Raw genomic sequence first — 18,105 nt, forward strand, 5'->3', positions numbered from 1 at the left:
TGCAATAGTTTGAAGAATCCCCAAACCAATGTAATTATCACTGCAACATGGGAGCAAAAGTGGGATCCTTCATCTGTCCCTTTGAGATGCTATGCAAATTTGCTTGGCTGCTGCTGGTGGAGCACTGTAGATTGGTTACTGACATCCATTAATTGTGAATGCTGTCGAACCAGCTGATGTAATGCATTCACTCATCTGGCAAAGCATAAATGTAGGCTATTGGGAAGATTAAGTAGCAGCAGATTTTGTTTTGGATCTTTTGGTTGAGTTTATGAACAGATGAGCTGGTCCATGTACTTTCCCATTGATAGCTTGCCCAACAGAGTAGCTGATAAGAGTCATCTTGCATGCTGCATCAGTGTATTGCAGTAAATGAGGGTTGCTGGCCATCTGACATTTCAACCCTGACATGGTCATTGGCATAGTTCATACTCCATACACATGTTTTCCATGACACTGGGGGTTCTTCTGCCAATACTCTCTTCAATCCAAACTCAGAGAAACATGCAAGACAGATACAAGTGGTGATTGCCAAGTTTATAGCATTGCACATGCACACACGGATCTAAATGCTGGAAGCATACACAAGTATGGTTGAGCAGATCAAGAGAGATGGAAATGACACAACTCTACCAGCAAGTTTAATTCACAACAAAAATCAATGAATACACTGTTTATCACGGCCAAAAGCTATAAAGAGAAAGATTTTTTGGCTCTATGACCGGCAAACTAAGTTTTAAGAACAGGTGTCTTGCAAACCGGGCATGCGTTTTTTAGCAGAAGCCACTGCTTTATACAGTGCATGTGGTAGCTATGGCCACACTGCAGCCTTCCTGTTTCATCGTTCCCTTCATATTCTTCCTGTATCGAGAGAGAGAGAGATGAATGAATTACTGAACATCTGGAACGGCTGGAAAAAAACAAAACTTCAGGCGGTCGAGAACAGAGCCAGAAAGAACCTACTTGACAAATACTGCATTTCCATTCTACTTCAGGCGAGAAATGGTTTGCCGAAGCATCAAAAACTGAATGCTTAGTTTTCCTGAGACTACGTGCAATCTCTTCCTCTCTGAGTCCTGCGTTCACATGCCCAATTCTGTCACCAAGCTCAAGTAGTTCCTGTACAAGGGGAAAATGGAATTACAATGTCCTCAGAATAGCATGCTACAGATCCGGCAAAAAGGTTGTTTTCAGAAGACAATTAGCAACCTCATATGACATGTTATCAACATCAAGTCGCCAATCTCGGAATTGGTCATACACTTCCATTCCTCCACGTAATAGAACTCTGGTCTGGAACATCATAATCTGCAATTTAGGTAAATCTGGTGAGAGATCTTATACAAGTTGATAACCAATCTTCAAGGGTACAAGAAAACTTGAATACGGTGAAAGACATTACTTTTCATCATTATCTCAAGTATTACATCCATCGACAACACATGCAGAACCATAATTCTGTAAGTAAATCTTAAAACTCTTAGTTGTTTCAGTATGTCACGCTAGTGGAGCTAAAACCACTTTCTCAACTACAGTCTCATTCAAGTGAATTGTAAACGACTCGAGGTTTAAAGTTCTGAATCGTGGTTAAAGTAAGTTGCATGCCATGTCGCATTCATAATGTTGTGTGCAAACATCTACAGCATGGACCAATGAACTGCAGTCCATACTGGCATGCATAATATCAACTCATAAACATTATTCTGGATGTGTTACAGCATAATGAAGCCCAAATAATCCGCCATGATGTCATACCATTTTGGCCATCGATTGCATTGGATTAGTGTGCAGTATGTAAATCCTAGATTAATTTTGATTTCCTAAAAATATAATATCAAAAGTAAACGTTTAACTCCAATTGTGTTGTCTCTTCCAACTATGACCAACAAAGCATCTTTTGCGATTAAAATGGGAGCCTAATTCTTTTTAAGGTACAAGACTATTAGAATAAGAACCTAAATTTTTAAATCACATGTGAAAATGGAATTGACCTTTAGTTCTCGAAAATAGAATTGTTCAGATCAAGCTTTTCTTAAAGTAAAAAGCCTCAAGGTGCAAAATGTATGTTCAGGAGACTTGCCAATGACTTCTCATCCAAATGTCATTGGATTTATCCACTGAAGACCTGGAATCTAATTCCTTAACAAGTAATCTTGCTCATCTTGATCTGGCATGTGGGTTCTAGATGATAATATCGTAAGCCTCAACAACAATCATTATGGCCCTTCATGATCCTTCAGGTTCTCCACGAATGGTATGTTCAATTGTGAGAGAGAAGATTGGATACTAGAAGAAACATCAATAGAAGCATTGGTAACTTCAATGGGAGACACTGTTGTCTTCATCTCTCCATGCGGACAAGCAGTTAGAACTTTGATATACCATAGATGTGTGAGAGGAACACTTCAATCCCATTTAACTTGAACTTAGCAAGCGAAAAAATGAGTCATGACTTGAAAGACCAATACTGCAATTTTGTTTCTCATATTTTTAAAGCCCAAATAGACCACTTGCTAAGTTGCTCGTCCTTATTTTTCCTACATATTAAAAAAAAGAAGATGAATTTACCCTCTCTTAACAGTGTCTCCTTAACTAGCTTAGAGTTTGTGCGCCTCTGTCACTCGAACCATTTTGTTAAAGCTTAGATGCTGAAACCACATTTCTTTACCAGGTGATTTAAGCTAAACATTTACCATTATTATTTTCCGAGCTCAAACTCCAGCTAAATTTTTTTGTCGGCTCTTATATTTTGAGCAAAGTGTGGACCTAGCTTGCATAACCCTGCCCCATCGCCAACAGTCAAAGACAAAAAGCATACAACATCATCTCCACTTAAATCCTAAATCAGAACATGCATTTAACATCTTCCATTGTACTGTAAAAAATTTATAATGTACAAACTAAAATGCATGCGAAAATTTCCAAATTAGTTGCACCACATAAACAACTCCTTTACGAGATTGTCTTCCTCAATGAGATATAACCAAGTAATAATATCCACGAACATTAACAAGAAAGGATGCATTCCGAATTATGTTAGTGGAGCGTTACGCACTAAAAACCTTCAAATAAATTATGGCAAACATGTTCGCAAGAACCATGACCAGATTAATCTTATGAACTAACTTCCTGAAACTGTATTATACACAAAACACATTCGCATCATCGTAGCTGATAAAAGTCGATATGACCAATTTGAACAGACACCAGTAAAACTAAAGATAACAAACAAATGACAGTGGAAATTGAAACTACCTCTTGCTTAGGAGCTAAGCAATATCGGATGCCGTTAGTTAAAATTCAGTAAATTAAACTATACAAGCTCAAGAATGTGAAACATACATTTGGAGAAACATCAATAGCAAAAGAAACATGGATTCAAACACCACCAAGATATTGCATGAACGAATGCAATCAAATGCACACTCAATGACAGCAATGTATGTCCATAATAAAGAAAACATAAGAGCAACCTCAAGAAAAATGAGTTCAGATTGCAAACCACCATATAAATAAACCCCTGAGATACTGACATACTAAAAGGGTGGTGCATCACCTCCTCAAGCCCGCCGGGAGTACGGTGATATCCACGCAAGTGGCGAAGATGACCCAACGGCAAGAGACCAGGTCCATAGAACGGTGTATCAAGATTCGAGGGAGAATCCGTGGCCGATGAGATTTGTTCTTGATGGCTAACTCTTCTGGGAATGTAAGGCCTCTGCCATAGAAGACCATCTATGGTGATAAGTCAAATGCCAAATGCATACAAGAACATAGAGATCGGAGCTTTGAAGTACAAACAAGAACAAGAAAAACTACAGATTGATTCGGAAAGAATCAGTTTTCACCCAAAGAAAGGCACGATTAGGAAAAGAATCTATAAAGTTCTCTACATGCAGTTAAAGCAGAGAATACAAATCAATGAAAAGCCCCCATGGGAATTGTATCAGAACACCGGAAATCAAACGAAGAGATGAGACCTTTCACGGCACCGACGCGAAGAAGAAGTGATGATGGGGAAGAATTCAAGATGTACTACTACCTCTCTGTGGATCCGCTCGGCGGCATCAAACCTTCCTCTTCCAACCATCGGCTGATGCGCCATGACGCAGTCCACGGACGCCTCGGCCGCGAACGGCATCCCGGGGGCGCACCAGACGTCCCCGCCCACCGCGCCCCTCCCCTCCTTCTTCTTCTTCTTCGCCCTCCGCCGCCGCGGCCGCTTCCCCTGCCAGTCCGCCGACGACCTCACGGCGGCCGCGGCGGGCGCGTAGGCCTGCGAGGCCGCAGCCGACGCGCAGCCGAGCCCGCGGAAGGCCGCCGCCGCGAGCCCCTTCTTCCTGCCCGGCGAAGACGGACGCGGCCGGGGAGGAGGAGGAGGAGGATGAGGAGGGGGTCCTATCAGGGGGTTCCGGTCGGCCGCCGCGTGGGGCCTGGACGACGAGGAGGACCTGAACAGGAACCGCCGGAGACCGCGGCCGTCGGCGGACGCCATGGAGAGAAGCTACACGACAACACTATTCGATTGAGTAGCGATTTGGCAGAGCCAAAGAATAATATGATGGCTTCTATTGGAAGAATGCGAAGAGAGCGTAATCCTTCTTTGCTTTGCTTTGCTTTGTAGGGGAAAAGTAGGAGCTTTGTTTTTGTCCTTTAGTTGGTGATAGGGAGGTCAAAAAAGAAGAGAGTAAGAGGTAGATTTGATGGTCAAACTGTGACTTTTGAGCTTATTTACCTTCTTCTTTCTCTCTCTCTCTCTCTCTCTCTCTCTCTCTCTCTCTCTCTCTGAGCATCATTCTTTAAATCTGGCATGAAATGGAATCATGGAAGAAGAAGCTTTTGCAGATGCCCAAAGGAAGGATCCAAGGAGGAGCAAATGATGTTGATTTAATGCATTTGTGTTCATAAATGTGGGCTTCTATACCAATGACATAAAGTCCAAGAGAATCATTGTTTGTGAACTTTGGAGACCAACTCATGGTGTTGTTTCCTTTCCTTGTTTTTGGTTTTTGGAGAAAGAGAATTGTTCTTTTGGTTGGAGTCCTTCTTTTAACCTTTGGATATGATGAGGTTTCAGTGCATTGGAATTCTGCTTTCTGAAATGCTTTCCATAAAAAACAATTCACTAATTTTCTTTTTCTTGTGTAGATTGCAGAAAGAATCCCACAAGAGATTTATTTCCAATCAATCTATCTTTTTTTTTTGTTTTATTTTTTCAAAAAGGACTGATAACAAATTGTTTTTTTTGTTTTTGTTTTCTTTTTTACTACAAACAAAAATGTTGCCAAGACAGTGCCTTAGATCTTGCTCAGACAACAAATAGCATTGCCACATGAAAGGCATTGCAATGTAAGAAGAATACATGGCACACCATTGTAGCAACACCAAGATTAATGGCTTTTATTGAGTCCCTGACACCTTCCTTCTTCCTCCTCAATGCACCGTCTTCCTGTACTGATCTGTGGTCACATTTATGAACTCCTGCACCTGAAATTAACTTTGCTTGGTATGCAGAGAGAGCTCCATGTTCTTTCTATCTTTGCCTTGCAACAGAAGCTGAAACTTGTCATGTTTCTTGCTGTGCTGGAAATTTCTTGATGCATTTTATTTGGTTGAATTATGTTTCCTGCACATCATCTCTCAAAATCTTACTGTGTTCATGAGAAAAAAGAAAGAAATAGAATTTTGTAGCCATGTGTATATCTTCTCATAAATCAAAGTCATCAGCCATTATTAGTCTGAGGATTAGCAAGCTCACTGCAGCAACTACTGAATTCTATAGCAATTAGATACATTAATTTGATCATAAAATGGTCAAATATCAACCAATCATGTTGTTTGTATTATTCTATCATACAAGATTAGGAGGAGGGCAAAGTTTCCTCACTTGCTGTCAAAGTACAGGTACTAATCTTGGCTCCACTGCTAATCAGGTCTCTGCCTTCTTGCCAAACCATTAGATAAATCCACCACCCCACTTGGGATGCTGTGTTTGCCAACAATTGTTTTGTTCTGATGTGTGTGTGTGTGTGAGAGAGAGAGAGAGAGAGAGAGAGAGAGTAACTTAGAAGCATCTAAAGTATTTATTTTAATATAAAATATTAAAATAAAAAAAAATTAATTTACAAAAAGAAGAAAATATACTTAAAATTATAATCCTCCCAAAAGCTTTACTCCTATTGGGACTGCTAAAGAAGTAGTTATCAACACCTTAGAACACACAAAAGAGGCACAGAGTTCTTGAAGTGCACCTTTATTCTTGCACCAGCAACAAGGTTCTTGTGCCTTTGTCCTGCTTTCAACCCTCGCCACAAAGCAGGACATGTGACTGCTCAAGTGTCAGAGAGAAGGAAAGGATCCCTCGGTGTAGTATTCCGATGAACTGGTGTCGGCTTGTTAGCTGTAGGGAAAAGACAATTAGGGGAGAAGAACAATGAGCAAGGGATCCTGCGTACCAGCAGGCTCTCTGCAGCTGCAGCAACCACCCTGATGGGACCTGTGAGAACAAGAAAAAGCTGCTCGACAGCTGCAATTGGTGCTGTGTCCAAATCACACAAGATTTCTGTTCTGCTGCCATAAGGAAGAGTCTTCGGTTGGAAGAGTTTCATGAGTCGGAAGTCCAGCCTCTCTTTTCCATTTTCTTTTAACAGCAAGGTGGCATACTCTATTAATTTAAGTTCTTTGGAGAGAGAGAGAGAGAGAGAACTAATCAAGTGAAACTTGTATCATGGTTGTCGACATAGATCAAAGCCTTCAGGTATCAGCTTTGCAGCTCAATCTGCTAGATAGCTCTTGCATCCCTGATGATGGAAATAGTGAGTGCTTCAGCCTCAAATAGCAATTGTATATAGGTTTATTTTTTTGCAATACAGAAGAGGAAGTGACATTTACATTGACCCAAGGAAGTGAACATTCTAGAGTGCAGAATATTCTTCAATCAGTGAGAAATGGATTTTTTAACCTGAAATGATATGCTTGATGTATTTTCTAGTTGTGCAATATGGTCATATTCTTTGGCAGGAAGAGATCAACGACAGCTTCAGGTATCAAAGGAATCTGCAGTAATGCATAACTTCATACCTTCAATTTCTCCATCATTTCCTGCTTTCCTCTTTTCTTTCTTTTGATAGCTTATAATTTCCAAAGAGCATCAACTTTTTTTCTAGCCATTTTTAACTCAATTGAAAAAGCTTTGAACCAAAAGATTCAACCTTGCATGGGTATCACTTGAACTTCTGTGATGCTAAATTAGACAGCAAAAGCAGCAGATGTGGATACTGAACATATGTCAACATAGTCACATGTGAAGACACATTTTTGTTATATTCAATGCTTGCCTTCTCCATAAATACTCCATATAGGATTTCTAACTTTGCAACCAAAACCCCCCATTCACCAGCTTCCATTTCACTACCAATTTTAAAATCAATGGCAAAAACTGAAGACCCAAAATTTCAGCCTTACATTTTTCCCTTCACAATCATAACCAGCAAGAAAGCAGCAGTGTGACAAGATTTTTGTACAAAATTACAACAGGAGTGGGAAACCTAGAAAAATTAATCCCACCAAACCCCACAAAGGACTTATATACAACAAGAGGTAGTCAACCCTGCACAGCTAGCTCTTGTAAGTGCTCTATAAACACTTGCAAGCTCACATCATCTGTGAAGATAACTTCGGAGCCATCTGTAAGCAGAGTCTTCTGGGTCACAGAGGGATTTAGCCTTGCCAGTAGGAACCTTGCCTGGCTCCCATGCTGATCACACTTAACTAGCTTTGGCACAGGAATGCGATCGGCTATGAGCGCCTCAGCATCAATCTCTGGTGCCTCTAGCAGCTTCCTCAAGTTCTCATGGTTTGGGTCCTTGTCATACCCAAGCTTCCTCCACTGGGCAATCTTTGATCCATAGTGAATCACTATGTGGAAATAAGAATCGAAGAGCAAAATAACATCTGGAGAGATTGAGCTAACATCAAGTAGTACAGGAATGGGTGGTCCATCAAACGAGTACTGGAATAGGGTAGGCTGGATCATGATAAGTGAACCGACCACCCCTTCCCGATTCAGCATCAGCCTGAAGAAGGCGGTCTCATCTGGGGTGCTATTAAAGACATCAATGAATTGTGATCTACGTAAATAATATATGAACTGTGGAAAGAGGGAAAAGTTAGATGACAACCGAAATGTGGATGGATCTTCTGGCACATAATCCCCGAATTTAGCTGTGAAACGAATAAGCATTTTATCCAGCCATCTGATGACATCCCGAGCATGGTATTCCTCAGCCCTATGGACTGCAAGTCTGGCCATGACAGCAGCAGCAGCCTCTTGATCAAACCCTGCAGTAAGCTCTGGCGAGTGGGGCTTAACCCATCTTCTAGCAGCAGTGGTCACTCTTAGGCGAAATCCACCATTACCATGACGATAGCGTGTCATGAACTGAATAAAGAGGACAGGTGGTGGCTCAACATTGTCAGTGCTAACTTGGAAGATGAAAGCGATGCATGTCTTGCTCATGAGTGTGCTCATCTTCCACGTATTGGTTCCACCATGGCCAATTTCCTTTTCGCTCACTGAGTTGTTCTTTTTTCTAAGAGACATGCAAGGTCCCAGTGCCCCACATATCTTAACTTCCTTGGTGGTCACAATCTCAATGGTTGCATCAAAGTTCATATTAAGATGGTCTGCACCTTCACGTTTAAAGATGTGCCTTAAACATTTCCTGAACTGCTCTGACTCGAATGAATCTGCAAGCACCAAAAAACCACCAGAGCTTTCAATCGGATATCTTATCTCAGCAGTTCCAACCTGATCAAGAGAGCAAGCAAACAGATCAAGAACAAATGAACCATCGACCAATCTATGAGCCAGTTGCTTGTAGAAACCACGAGCTCTATCAGTGAAGGGAGCATTGCCATTTACAAGATCTCGGTGTGTCCTTATAGATTTACTTAAATCAGTCTCTGCAATCATTCCAGGACCAATAGTTGCTGGTCCAGATGTGAACACCATTACACGACCACCAGCATTAACTGAGCAAACCTCTAGAAGAGCAACCGCTGTTGAGATTGCTGCACCTGTAGCCCTCGAAGGGCGATGACCAGGTAAAGCATTATGTGTGGAGTTAAGTTCTTCAACCCATGATGTAAAATTGAATTCACATTCAGACACTGGTAGTAAAAAGCCATGTTTTTGGATGGATTGAGCCATTCCCAATTTGGAGTGATTAGAGACTCTCATAAGCTGCTGGATCTGAAATTAGCAAAGCCTTAGTCGAATTCAGACCAGGAAGGGTGTTATTATCCTCAGGAGTGCGACGATCATAATATAAGCAACAAATAATGCTTATGCAGGACCATTCTTTTTTTAAAGTTAACACTTTAAATGCCAACAAAATCCAAAATCCCTGACAGCAAAAATATTTGAATGCAAGATGTAACTCAATAAATATAGCCTGAGAAACAGCCATACCCCTCCAGAATGCACAAGCAAAAGTGTTGAGTCTACATACCCACTTTTTAATACTAACCTAGAGCCAAAACAATATAACAGCACATATACAATATAAATACATAACTTTCAAGCAACCACCGTACCAAATTACTTTACTACAGAAATGCATGGATCAATTCTTTGCAGTTAGCTAGTCCCAATGAAAGTTGAATCCATTTATTCATAATTAAATGTCAAGCATGATTATATCAAAACATAATTCTAAAATGCTACATGGTGGTTGCACAGGCAGGGATGCTTCATGGTCGTGACCATGCTCTCCACGTATGCAAATGGTGGTCACACATGTAGTCTTTGTGTTGATGCTGCATAAATAAAAATATTCTATATTGAACTAAAGACCATTACTAAATACGTCTGGATAGGCTTTTGCAGATCCTTTGCTGACCAAGATATAAACAAAAAGAAAGGATGACAAGAAAACAGAGACTTTATAAGCACAAAGCTAAGACTTAATGGCACCCAGGTAAGGCATAAACTGGCCTACAGGAAAGTCACAATAGTACGGATAGTCTGTGCTAACTGGTCATTTGGTTTCTTCAATCAATGACATATAGTTACACTGAGGTTTGCCTCAAGTCCAGGAAAACTGAATCAGGTCATTTTGGGTCTATCAAAGAAGAAAGGATGCAAATTTGGTTATTCACTCAATCTCAGCTACTCAGTTCATCTCTATTCAGATGGCCAAAGTTGATTTTTGGTTGATATGGACTTTTGAGCAGAACTATATATTTATCACAGTCATTTCGTTCTTAAATTACATCCAGTATCAGCTCAGTTGAAAATTTATGATCAATTAGCTACTTGTTTTTACTTTCAAGTAACATTGTAACATTTAAGTACCAAAAGGAGTCTCTCGATAAAGTTAAGGGTAGTCATGGAATTCTAATGCTCAGTATGTGCCATTATTCCTTAAGAAAAACAAAATTGTGAAACTCTCTTTTCTCCTAAACCTTTCTTTTATCTGTCATGATGTCATTCGAGGGTATTTTGGACATGAGAAATAGTTGTTCTATTATACTTCGGATTGAGTAATAGGATCCTATGATAGAGCTTTATAAGCTACTTTGCTCATCACTTGGCCATTTTTCTTCCAACTTTCCAACAATATTACTTTTTTACTTTTAATCTTGCTATGAGAAGGCTAACTTATCTTCATTGAGCTAGAATAGCACCAGTTAGACAGTGAAAAATACTGGTTGGTACTGAATCAAGGTGGTTTCCAATGGCTCCCCATGATGAACTATGATGTTACGCTTCCAACACAGTCTGCAGAAGTACCAAGGGAATGTTCAGATCAAGGTTCTGAACACCGTACCGTACCGGTGTACCAATTAGCTGTCGGTATGGTACATACCGAGCTGTACCGAGCTCTATCGAGCGTACCGACAAGTGTAACAATGTACCACCCGTACTGGTCCTCTATCGAACTGGTACGTATACGTACTGAACGGTATGGTACGGTATTGCAAACCATGGTTCAGATACAACTGAGTCGATGCAGATACTAAAAGTAAGACGTGTTCTAGAAGCCTAATATGACCAAGATACCCTCAATAAACTGAAAGGGATAAAATGACCAATTTATATGCAAAAACATATGTGCTCGACAAATGTTGACAACTCCAAAGTTGGTTGGACCTAAAATAGAACCCAAAAACTCCGACAATGACAAATGAGAACTTCGGAACATTCAACAGCTTCTCAGAACCTCAATATTTCTGACATCTTCCTACAACTTTTGCATCCTTAACATCTCCTTGAGATTCCAGCATATATGAATGTTCACTATAACATATAATATAAGCTATCTCCACCCACAGCTGTCCAATGGCAGATGCTTGTGACTCATCATTTACAGCCTTGCTGAAAATTTTTGACAAAATATTGTATTTGTTTTTACAAATGGAAAGAACATGCACAGGTGTTGATAAATTGCGTAGGATATTATGCAACAATCACCTAGGAAGACCTATTCCCTATTAAAACCACTGTAAGGCTGAATTCTTATCATAACTTCCCCCAAGGAACTACCTGTGACCATAAAACGTAACCACTTACTCTTCTCCTATAAATCGGGTAGAGTGCTCATGATATGAGCAATAAAGAGAGATTATTCTTATACCTTCTCCCCAATATGATTATTGTAGAGATCAATGAAAAAGTGAAGGACTAAGACCATTTTGACCTAAGTTCCCATATCCTTAAATCATGTCTCTTCTTTTACATATTTGCTCTATCATTTTATTATATGTTAGAGAAAATTTTTTATCAGGATTTCTGTAAGTAAACAACAATTAACATGATTCCTTATCATTTTAAATTCTGAAACTATGAAACCACTATTTTATTTAATTTTTTAAACATGGTCTCCAAGGAAGACCCTTTTATGATCAAAATTGTCATCCACAATTATCAGACCACAATTATCCAAATTATAAATCAATAGACAAATTTAATCATTTTATATTTTTAGAAATAAGAAAATTATAGAATGAACCATCTTTCCGTGATCAACTGAGCACAGAATAACCAAGAATGAAGTTAGTTAGAGACCTTCAGCACAAACTAGCATTAAAAGGTCCTAGTTAAGAAAGCAAACTATTACTACACGATTCAAAAAATTGTATTGTATCAAAAAATTGTCCAACTTAGTTTGTATTGTAAAGAATTGTCATCAGAAATGATATAATCCAACTTTTAACTGCATATTATAGTCCAAACTTAGCTCACAGCTTATTTCCTAATACGAGACTATGGATAACAATCAGTCGATGGGATGATTACAATGAAGGCCTTCCAGATTTGTTCGTGAGGCAGAAACAAATGTTCTCGTTGTAAATATAATTTGATCAATTCATGTTGCTAATACCAGCACGATTTCAGCACTGAAGCAATCTTAAGGCATCCTTTTTTTTTTCTGCTCATTGAAACATAAGTAATCTCCTTGTCCTCCACCAAACAAACAAAACTAGAAAAGTAATCTATATCTTCACTAGTTTTTTATTTACTCGATGGTGAAACGAGCTTAAAAGATCATGATCATTCTGAAAGGTAAGTGAGAATTACCTTCTCGGAAGTGAGCTCCCGATCACCACAAAACACCATAACCTTGGGGCAATCAGTGTATCCCAGATCGTGCACCCACACCATTGATCCAAATGAGATCAGCCCGACCATCGTATTCTCCGGCAGCTGCGCCACGACATGCAAGATCTCATTTTTCAGCGCTCGCAGCTCCTCCTGCTCCGAGCACACATCAACCACGAAAACAAATGCTGGCTCCAGCACCCGCGATGCGTCCAGCCCTGACAGCGACGACGAGGACGCCGAAGCAGACAATGACGAGGGTACCGACGACGAGGACAGCCCGAATCCACCACGGGGACCAGGATTCGGGCGGGGGTTCCTGGCAAGGGCGTACTCGACGGTGCTGTAGGTGGGGAAGAGCTCGGCTGGGAGGTTGTTCTCGCCGATACCGGCGTAGGTTCTGGGAAAGGGATTCTTGTGGGAGCAGAAGGGACAGGTCCAGAGGGCGCTGCGGTAGTCAACTCGGGCGTAGGGGTTGAGAGCAGCGCGGCAGCTGGCGCAGAGGAGGGGTTCATAGGGGAGGACGGGAAGGTCAGGGAGGGGCATCAGCGGTGAGCACATCACGCTGAGGGGGACGACGAGGGCCGCGGCGTCGCTCCTCGACGGTGGCCAGGCGTTCCACGGCCATCGGAGGCCCTCGATCGCCTCCAACTCGGCAAAGTCCATGATGTCGTTCGCGGCGGCGCGGCGGCGGCCGGGACGGGCGCCGTAGCATCCGAAGAGGGCTAGGGTTTGCCGTTCGGCTTCATCTGATCATGTATTATATGTCCAGGATTAATAGATTAAGAGGGTTTTACATATACATCCTTGTGGGTTAAAAAGAAGAAGAAGCATATTTGCCTGTAAATTATATAATACATATAATCTTTCAAATATCTAAATCTCTTATTTACCTCAAAATAATTTTTTAAAATAATAAATTTTCAAATGCATTTTTATTTCCTAAACATAAATTAGAGGATAGAAATACAATATACTATTTTTTTTTTATAAAGATACATGTAAATTGCTTAATATATATATATATATATATATATATATTATTTTTTAGAGAGAGAGAGAGTATGATATCACTGTGAGCTTGATGCCTGCCTTGCAATTGGAGGCTACCGTGGGGCCCACATGTTGGGCAACCAATCACATGGGCGTCAAACGAGCAAGAAAGGTCTCGTCTTGCTTGGTTTTATGATGCCGGCGTTGTTGCTGACCCAAGAACGTCCCATCCTCCCCCCTCCCACACAAGACTCTGCAGTGGGCCCATCTATGACGTTAAGCTGACCTCAACTATCGCCTCCACGCGTCTGGTCTTTGAGACAGCCACGTGGATGAGAAACAAACTACGATATATATATATATATATATATATATATATATATATATATATATATATATATCCACTACCGGCCAAATATTTAGGGTCTCATGAACGAAACAATCAAAACCACTTGCGAGCCATCGTCAACTGGTCCGCTTTCCCCCCTCCACATCCAATCGTGCCGTTGTTCGATCCACGTCGCCGCACGAATTACACGTGAGGTCAAATCTAATTCCACGACCCGTAATGACCCCAAGACGGTCCGACTCCGTTGTCCAACAGCAACGGTCAAAGCGTTCTATGGACCGCTGTGACCACCATCGTCAATTTGCCACGTCCGGAAATAGAGAAACGGAGACCCAACCCTTGAATTTGACCACGTTTTCAAAGTGCTTATAATAAGAACTGAGCAGGATCAGTGAAGGGACAACCTGAGATGGAGGGCGATCTCCTCGGGGCCTTTTTCCCGGAGCTGCCGCTCGATTACTCCTCCGCTGCCTTCTTGTTATCCGGCCTCGTGCCAGAGTTCGACGCACCCCGGACCGCCTTCGTGAGCTACCTGAGGCAGGACGGTCCGCGAACGATGGTGGAGCGTTCCGGCTCGGGCCGGAACATCCACCGGAGTCTCATCGAGATGCTAAGGAGCATCCCCAGGGCGGAGGAGCGCAGGACAGCGGCGGCGAGCCGAGGGTTCCGGCATATGATGAGAGAGCGGAAAAGGAGGGAGAAGCTCAGCCAGAGCTACTCTGACTTGTGCTCGATGCTTGCCTCCGGATCAAAGGTCTTATCTTATCATATCCATGTCTTCATCGATGATATGCTGTTGATGAACTGATCGATTGCTTCAGCGTTGTGCAGTGTGACAAGAACTCGATCGTCAAATCGGCTACTAAGCACGTACAAGAGCTGAAGGGAGTGAAGGAAGCGCTGCAGCAGCGCTACGAGGAGCTCAAGGCCAAGGTGCTGGGGAGCGATCCGACGGAGGGGGAAAAGGTTAAGATTCGTGCGGCAAATCTATCGTCTCCGATGGACTCCATGATCGGGGTGCTTCGTTGCTTGCAGAGTATGGATGCGACGGCCAAAGCCATTCGTGCTCATCTCTCCAGCTCCGAGCTTTCTGCCGTCATGAGCATCGACACCAAGGTGTGCAGAAACGTACATTGCAATGCTAGAATAGAATTTTGGAGTGCATTTCCATCTTTAAAGGTATTAATTTGAGACACAGTGTTTCGATGATAATGGCTATCTTGCTTTTGAAAGCTCAGAATGCGATATACGATACATATTTTGCTGTTTGAAGAACTCGTAATGGACACTTATCCAACTCAAGAAAGCAATTGTTCTTTGGAGTTCTATTAAGAATTTGCAGAGTTGTATGCATGTATGATTCTTTTTACTACTTGCTCCTATATCATAAAGCTGAACTCATTCATAAAGGTGAATTGGAGAGACAACTTTCTGTATGTATTACTGTTGTCAGGCAGTGTGCTACTTATATAACTCCATTTCTAACTCAATATTTTTGTGCGTGTAATAATAGATGGCAGCGGCTGATGTGGAAAGAGCCATAGAGGGAGCTGCAATGGAAGCAGAGAAGAGACTTCGTTGCTAGATTGCTGGAATCAAAACATGGTCACAACAGTGCCTTGGAACTTTTGCAACCAAGTTCTCTCTCAATCCTCCTTCTTTCGACGATTTTTTGGCCTTACTATTGCCTCTGGTGTTTTGAGATGATTATTTTTCGTGTGGGAATCTTTCACGTTTGTAAAACAGACAAATTTCAGCCTATTAGTGTCGTCAAATTCGGACCTGTTGACTCAAGACCTGTTGACTTTCTGCATAATTTTTAGGGAGAAAGAGAACATGATAATAGAAATAACAAAGAGTAATTTTAATATGCATTCATTTAGACTTATCCGAGAACACATATTTATATTAGATAAAAGGATAAAATATACAATTTTTAAATAAGAAAAAAAATCAATTGCCCAACAAATCTCCTCAGTCTCATCTATTTATCTTAATCTAAATCTTTATCTTTTATTATATTTTATCCTAACTAATTGAATTAATTTTATCTTACTCTCTTAATTCAAAATAATTATAATTTAAAATTATTTTTAAAATTAAAAATTTTCTTTCTCCAAGACCTTTGTAAAGATAATGATAAACTGATCTTCGGTGTTGCAATAATTCATTTGAATTTTATTTTATCGATCAATTCATAAATGAAGTAATATCGATCTTCAATGTGTTCGGTGTGCTCACGAAAGACATGATTCTTCATCATTGTAATAGTAGACTTATTTTCATAATAAATTTTGTTAATCCATCTTGTTTTCTTTAAGATATACTAGAATTCTTCGATAAAAAATTATTTGACATGTTATATTTATAGCCGCAATATACGTCAGAGAGCAATGCATCTTTTTTTTTTTTTTTTGTCCATGAAACTTCTAAGCCAAAGCTAAACACAAACTTTTAGATATATCAATATATTGAATATCAGAATCTAACTTTAAATCTTTTATCTAATCATAACGAATGCCTGAGAATTTCGTTGATATATCTAAAAACTCTTTTATTTGCTTCAAAGTGATGCTTGGTATGAATCTTCAATAACAAATTAATTACAAACATATTATTTGACCTTGAATATGTAAGATAGATTAATCCTTCAATAAAATTTCTATACTATTTCTCATTTGTTTTTCTAACACCATTATTTAACATAAATTTATCATTTATATTCATTAGAGTATTCACTATCTTATAAGTTGTCATATGAAACCTTTTTAATAATTTTTTAGCATATTTTTCTTGGCACAAAAATATTTCATTTGCATCTTAAATAGTTTTCATACCTAGAAAATAATGTAAAGGTCATAGATTAGCCATTTTAAATTCCGACATCATATATTTTCTTAAATTTAGTAAGCATGTTTGATAAATTTTTAATATAAATCATATCATCCATATGCAAACAGATAATTAGAATTTTTATACCCAGGGTTTTTATATATAAAGTTAGCTTTACTTAAACTTTTAAAAAATTATATTAAAGAAAGTATTTGTCAATTATGCTATACCATGTGCATGATGTTTGTTTTAAGCAATAGAATGTTTTATCCAATTTGTAACCCTTGATTTATATAAACCACCACTTACAACTTTTTATTTACAAAAATTGATTTAGCATTCAATTAATAAACTTATCATCTTTTATAGGTTCTTAATGTTAATACTATTCTAATCATATCAATTCTGCTAATAAGACAAAAAGTTTTCAATAATTCAATACTTCAATTTGAGCATATCCTTTAGTAACTAAACAAGCTTTATGTTGTTGCAACAATGTTTTTGCAACAAGCCATCTGTATTAAATTTTAAATTATACATTTACTTGTGTCTAATTATTATTTTTTTTTTACAACAAAACTATCCATTCTTTTTTTTTTCTCAATAGCTTACACTTCGTTGCACCCATTCTTATTTCTAAACTGTAACTTTAGGTTTCAAAGTAAAATATGCAAAATCATTAGATTAATCTATCTATGTATTTTAATGTCATTAGAATCACATGAATTAGAATCATTTAAAATATGAGATGATTCGGGTGAAATATTAATAATATATAATTTATTATATATCTTATCTACTTTTTCTTCTACAATTATTAAAATTTTAAATACTTTAGAGTTCCAAGCTTCTTATATTAAAAACAACATCATGATTTATAATTTATTTTTTAGTTGTATAATCATAAAGTTTAAAACCTTTTGTCTTATTATTATATACCTCCATAAATATGCATTTAACATTTTTATCATCAAATTTGCTTCTTTTTCTCATACGTATTATGAAAATAAATAATACAATCAAATGCCTTTAAGTGGCTTATATTTAGTTTTTGCTAGTCATAGGTGTCCTACAAGTCAATCACGTGAGTGATGATACATGTGATTTGACACGTATTTTTTTCTTATTATTATTATTTAATATTTTATCACTTTATATTGTTCGTTGCTTGAATATATTATGATATCCATGTATATGTGCAATGAGAATTGGATCGTGATGAGATCACAATAATGAAACCGATTCATCTTTAAACATAGATCATAAATAATTTCGATCATAAATTACTCGAGAGATATATCGAGATAACCAGATAGACTAGTGTACT

The 18,105-nt window shown here is 39.1% G+C and overlaps 3 protein-coding genes across 5 annotated transcripts; 1 reads left to right on the top strand and 2 right to left on the bottom strand.

Annotated features, from left to right (window-relative positions):
* Positions 1–619: 619 nt before the first annotated feature.
* Positions 620–4,601, bottom strand: LOC135609846 (uncharacterized). 2 transcript variants are annotated; one of them, XM_065103559.1, is made up of 5 exons: positions 4,040–4,601; positions 3,557–3,718; positions 1,210–1,308; positions 964–1,119; positions 620–861 (listed from the first exon to the last, which is right to left on the bottom strand). In XM_065103559.1, the coding sequence occupies exons 1-5, from the start codon at positions 4,493–4,495 to the stop codon at positions 730–732; spliced, it is 1,005 nt and encodes a 334-aa protein (XP_064959631.1). In that variant the 5' UTR covers positions 4,496–4,601; the 3' UTR covers positions 620–729. The 2 variants fall into 2 exon arrangements, with proteins under 2 accessions (XP_064959631.1, XP_064959632.1); XM_065103560.1 differs by having other exon boundaries at positions 4,043–4,599.
* A 2,838-nt stretch (positions 4,602–7,439) lies between these two features.
* LOC103981166 (protein transport protein SEC23 G) lies at positions 7,440–13,373 on the bottom strand. 2 transcript variants are annotated; one of them, XM_018825432.2, is made up of 3 exons: positions 12,584–13,373; positions 8,181–9,253; positions 7,440–8,102 (listed from the first exon to the last, which is right to left on the bottom strand). In XM_018825432.2, exons 1-3 carry the CDS (start codon positions 13,268–13,270, stop codon positions 7,604–7,606), a joined length of 2,259 nt encoding a protein of 752 aa, XP_018680977.1. In that variant the 5' UTR covers positions 13,271–13,373; the 3' UTR covers positions 7,440–7,603. The 2 variants fall into 2 exon arrangements, with proteins under 2 accessions (XP_018680977.1, XP_009396065.1); XM_009397790.3 differs by having other exon boundaries at positions 7,440–9,253.
* A 982-nt stretch (positions 13,374–14,355) lies between these two features.
* On the top strand, positions 14,356–15,759 carry LOC103981661 (transcription factor BHLH148-like). Its single transcript, XM_018824914.2, has 4 exons — positions 14,356–14,700; positions 14,778–14,912; positions 14,982–15,062; positions 15,460–15,759. Exons 1-4 carry the CDS (start codon positions 14,356–14,358, stop codon positions 15,529–15,531), a joined length of 633 nt encoding a protein of 210 aa, XP_018680459.2. The 3' UTR covers positions 15,532–15,759.
* The last annotated feature ends 2,346 nt before the right edge of the window (positions 15,760–18,105 follow it).

This window comes from Musa acuminata, chromosome BXJ2-4 (genome assembly GCF_036884655.1).
Source record: "Musa acuminata AAA Group cultivar baxijiao chromosome BXJ2-4, Cavendish_Baxijiao_AAA, whole genome shotgun sequence".
Lineage (NCBI taxonomy): Eukaryota > Viridiplantae > Streptophyta > Magnoliopsida > Zingiberales > Musaceae > Musa > Musa acuminata.

Bases quoted from the DNA above. Each gene is read 5' to 3' on its own strand.
- LOC103981166 (XM_009397790.3), bottom strand. From the start codon at position 13,270: ATGGACTTTGCCGAGTTGGAGGCGATCGAGGGCCTCCGATGGCCGTGG. The intron at 9,254-12,583 runs GTAATTCTCACT...TGCTAATTTCAG, and splicing joins GGGAGCTCACTTCCGAGAAG to ATCCAGCAGCTTATGAGAGT.
- LOC103981661 (XM_018824914.2), top strand. From the start codon at position 14,356: ATGGAGGGCGATCTCCTCGGGGCCTTTTTCCCGGAGCTGCCGCTCGAT. The intron at 14,701-14,777 runs GTCTTATCTTAT...AGCGTTGTGCAG, and splicing joins TGCTTGCCTCCGGATCAAAG to TGTGACAAGAACTCGATCGT. The intron at 14,913-14,981 runs GTTAAGATTCGT...CGTTGCTTGCAG, and splicing joins ATCCGACGGAGGGGGAAAAG to AGTATGGATGCGACGGCCAA.
- LOC135609846 (XM_065103559.1), bottom strand. From the start codon at position 4,495: ATGGCGTCCGCCGACGGCCGCGGTCTCCGGCGGTTCCTGTTCAGGTCC. The intron at 1,309-3,556 runs GTGATGCACCAC...CCTAAATTGCAG, and splicing joins CTCCCGGCGGGCTTGAGGAG to ATTATGATGTTCCAGACCAG. The intron at 862-963 runs GTAGGTTCTTTC...CTCTCGATACAG, and splicing joins GGAAATGCAGTATTTGTCAA to GAAGAATATGAAGGGAACGA.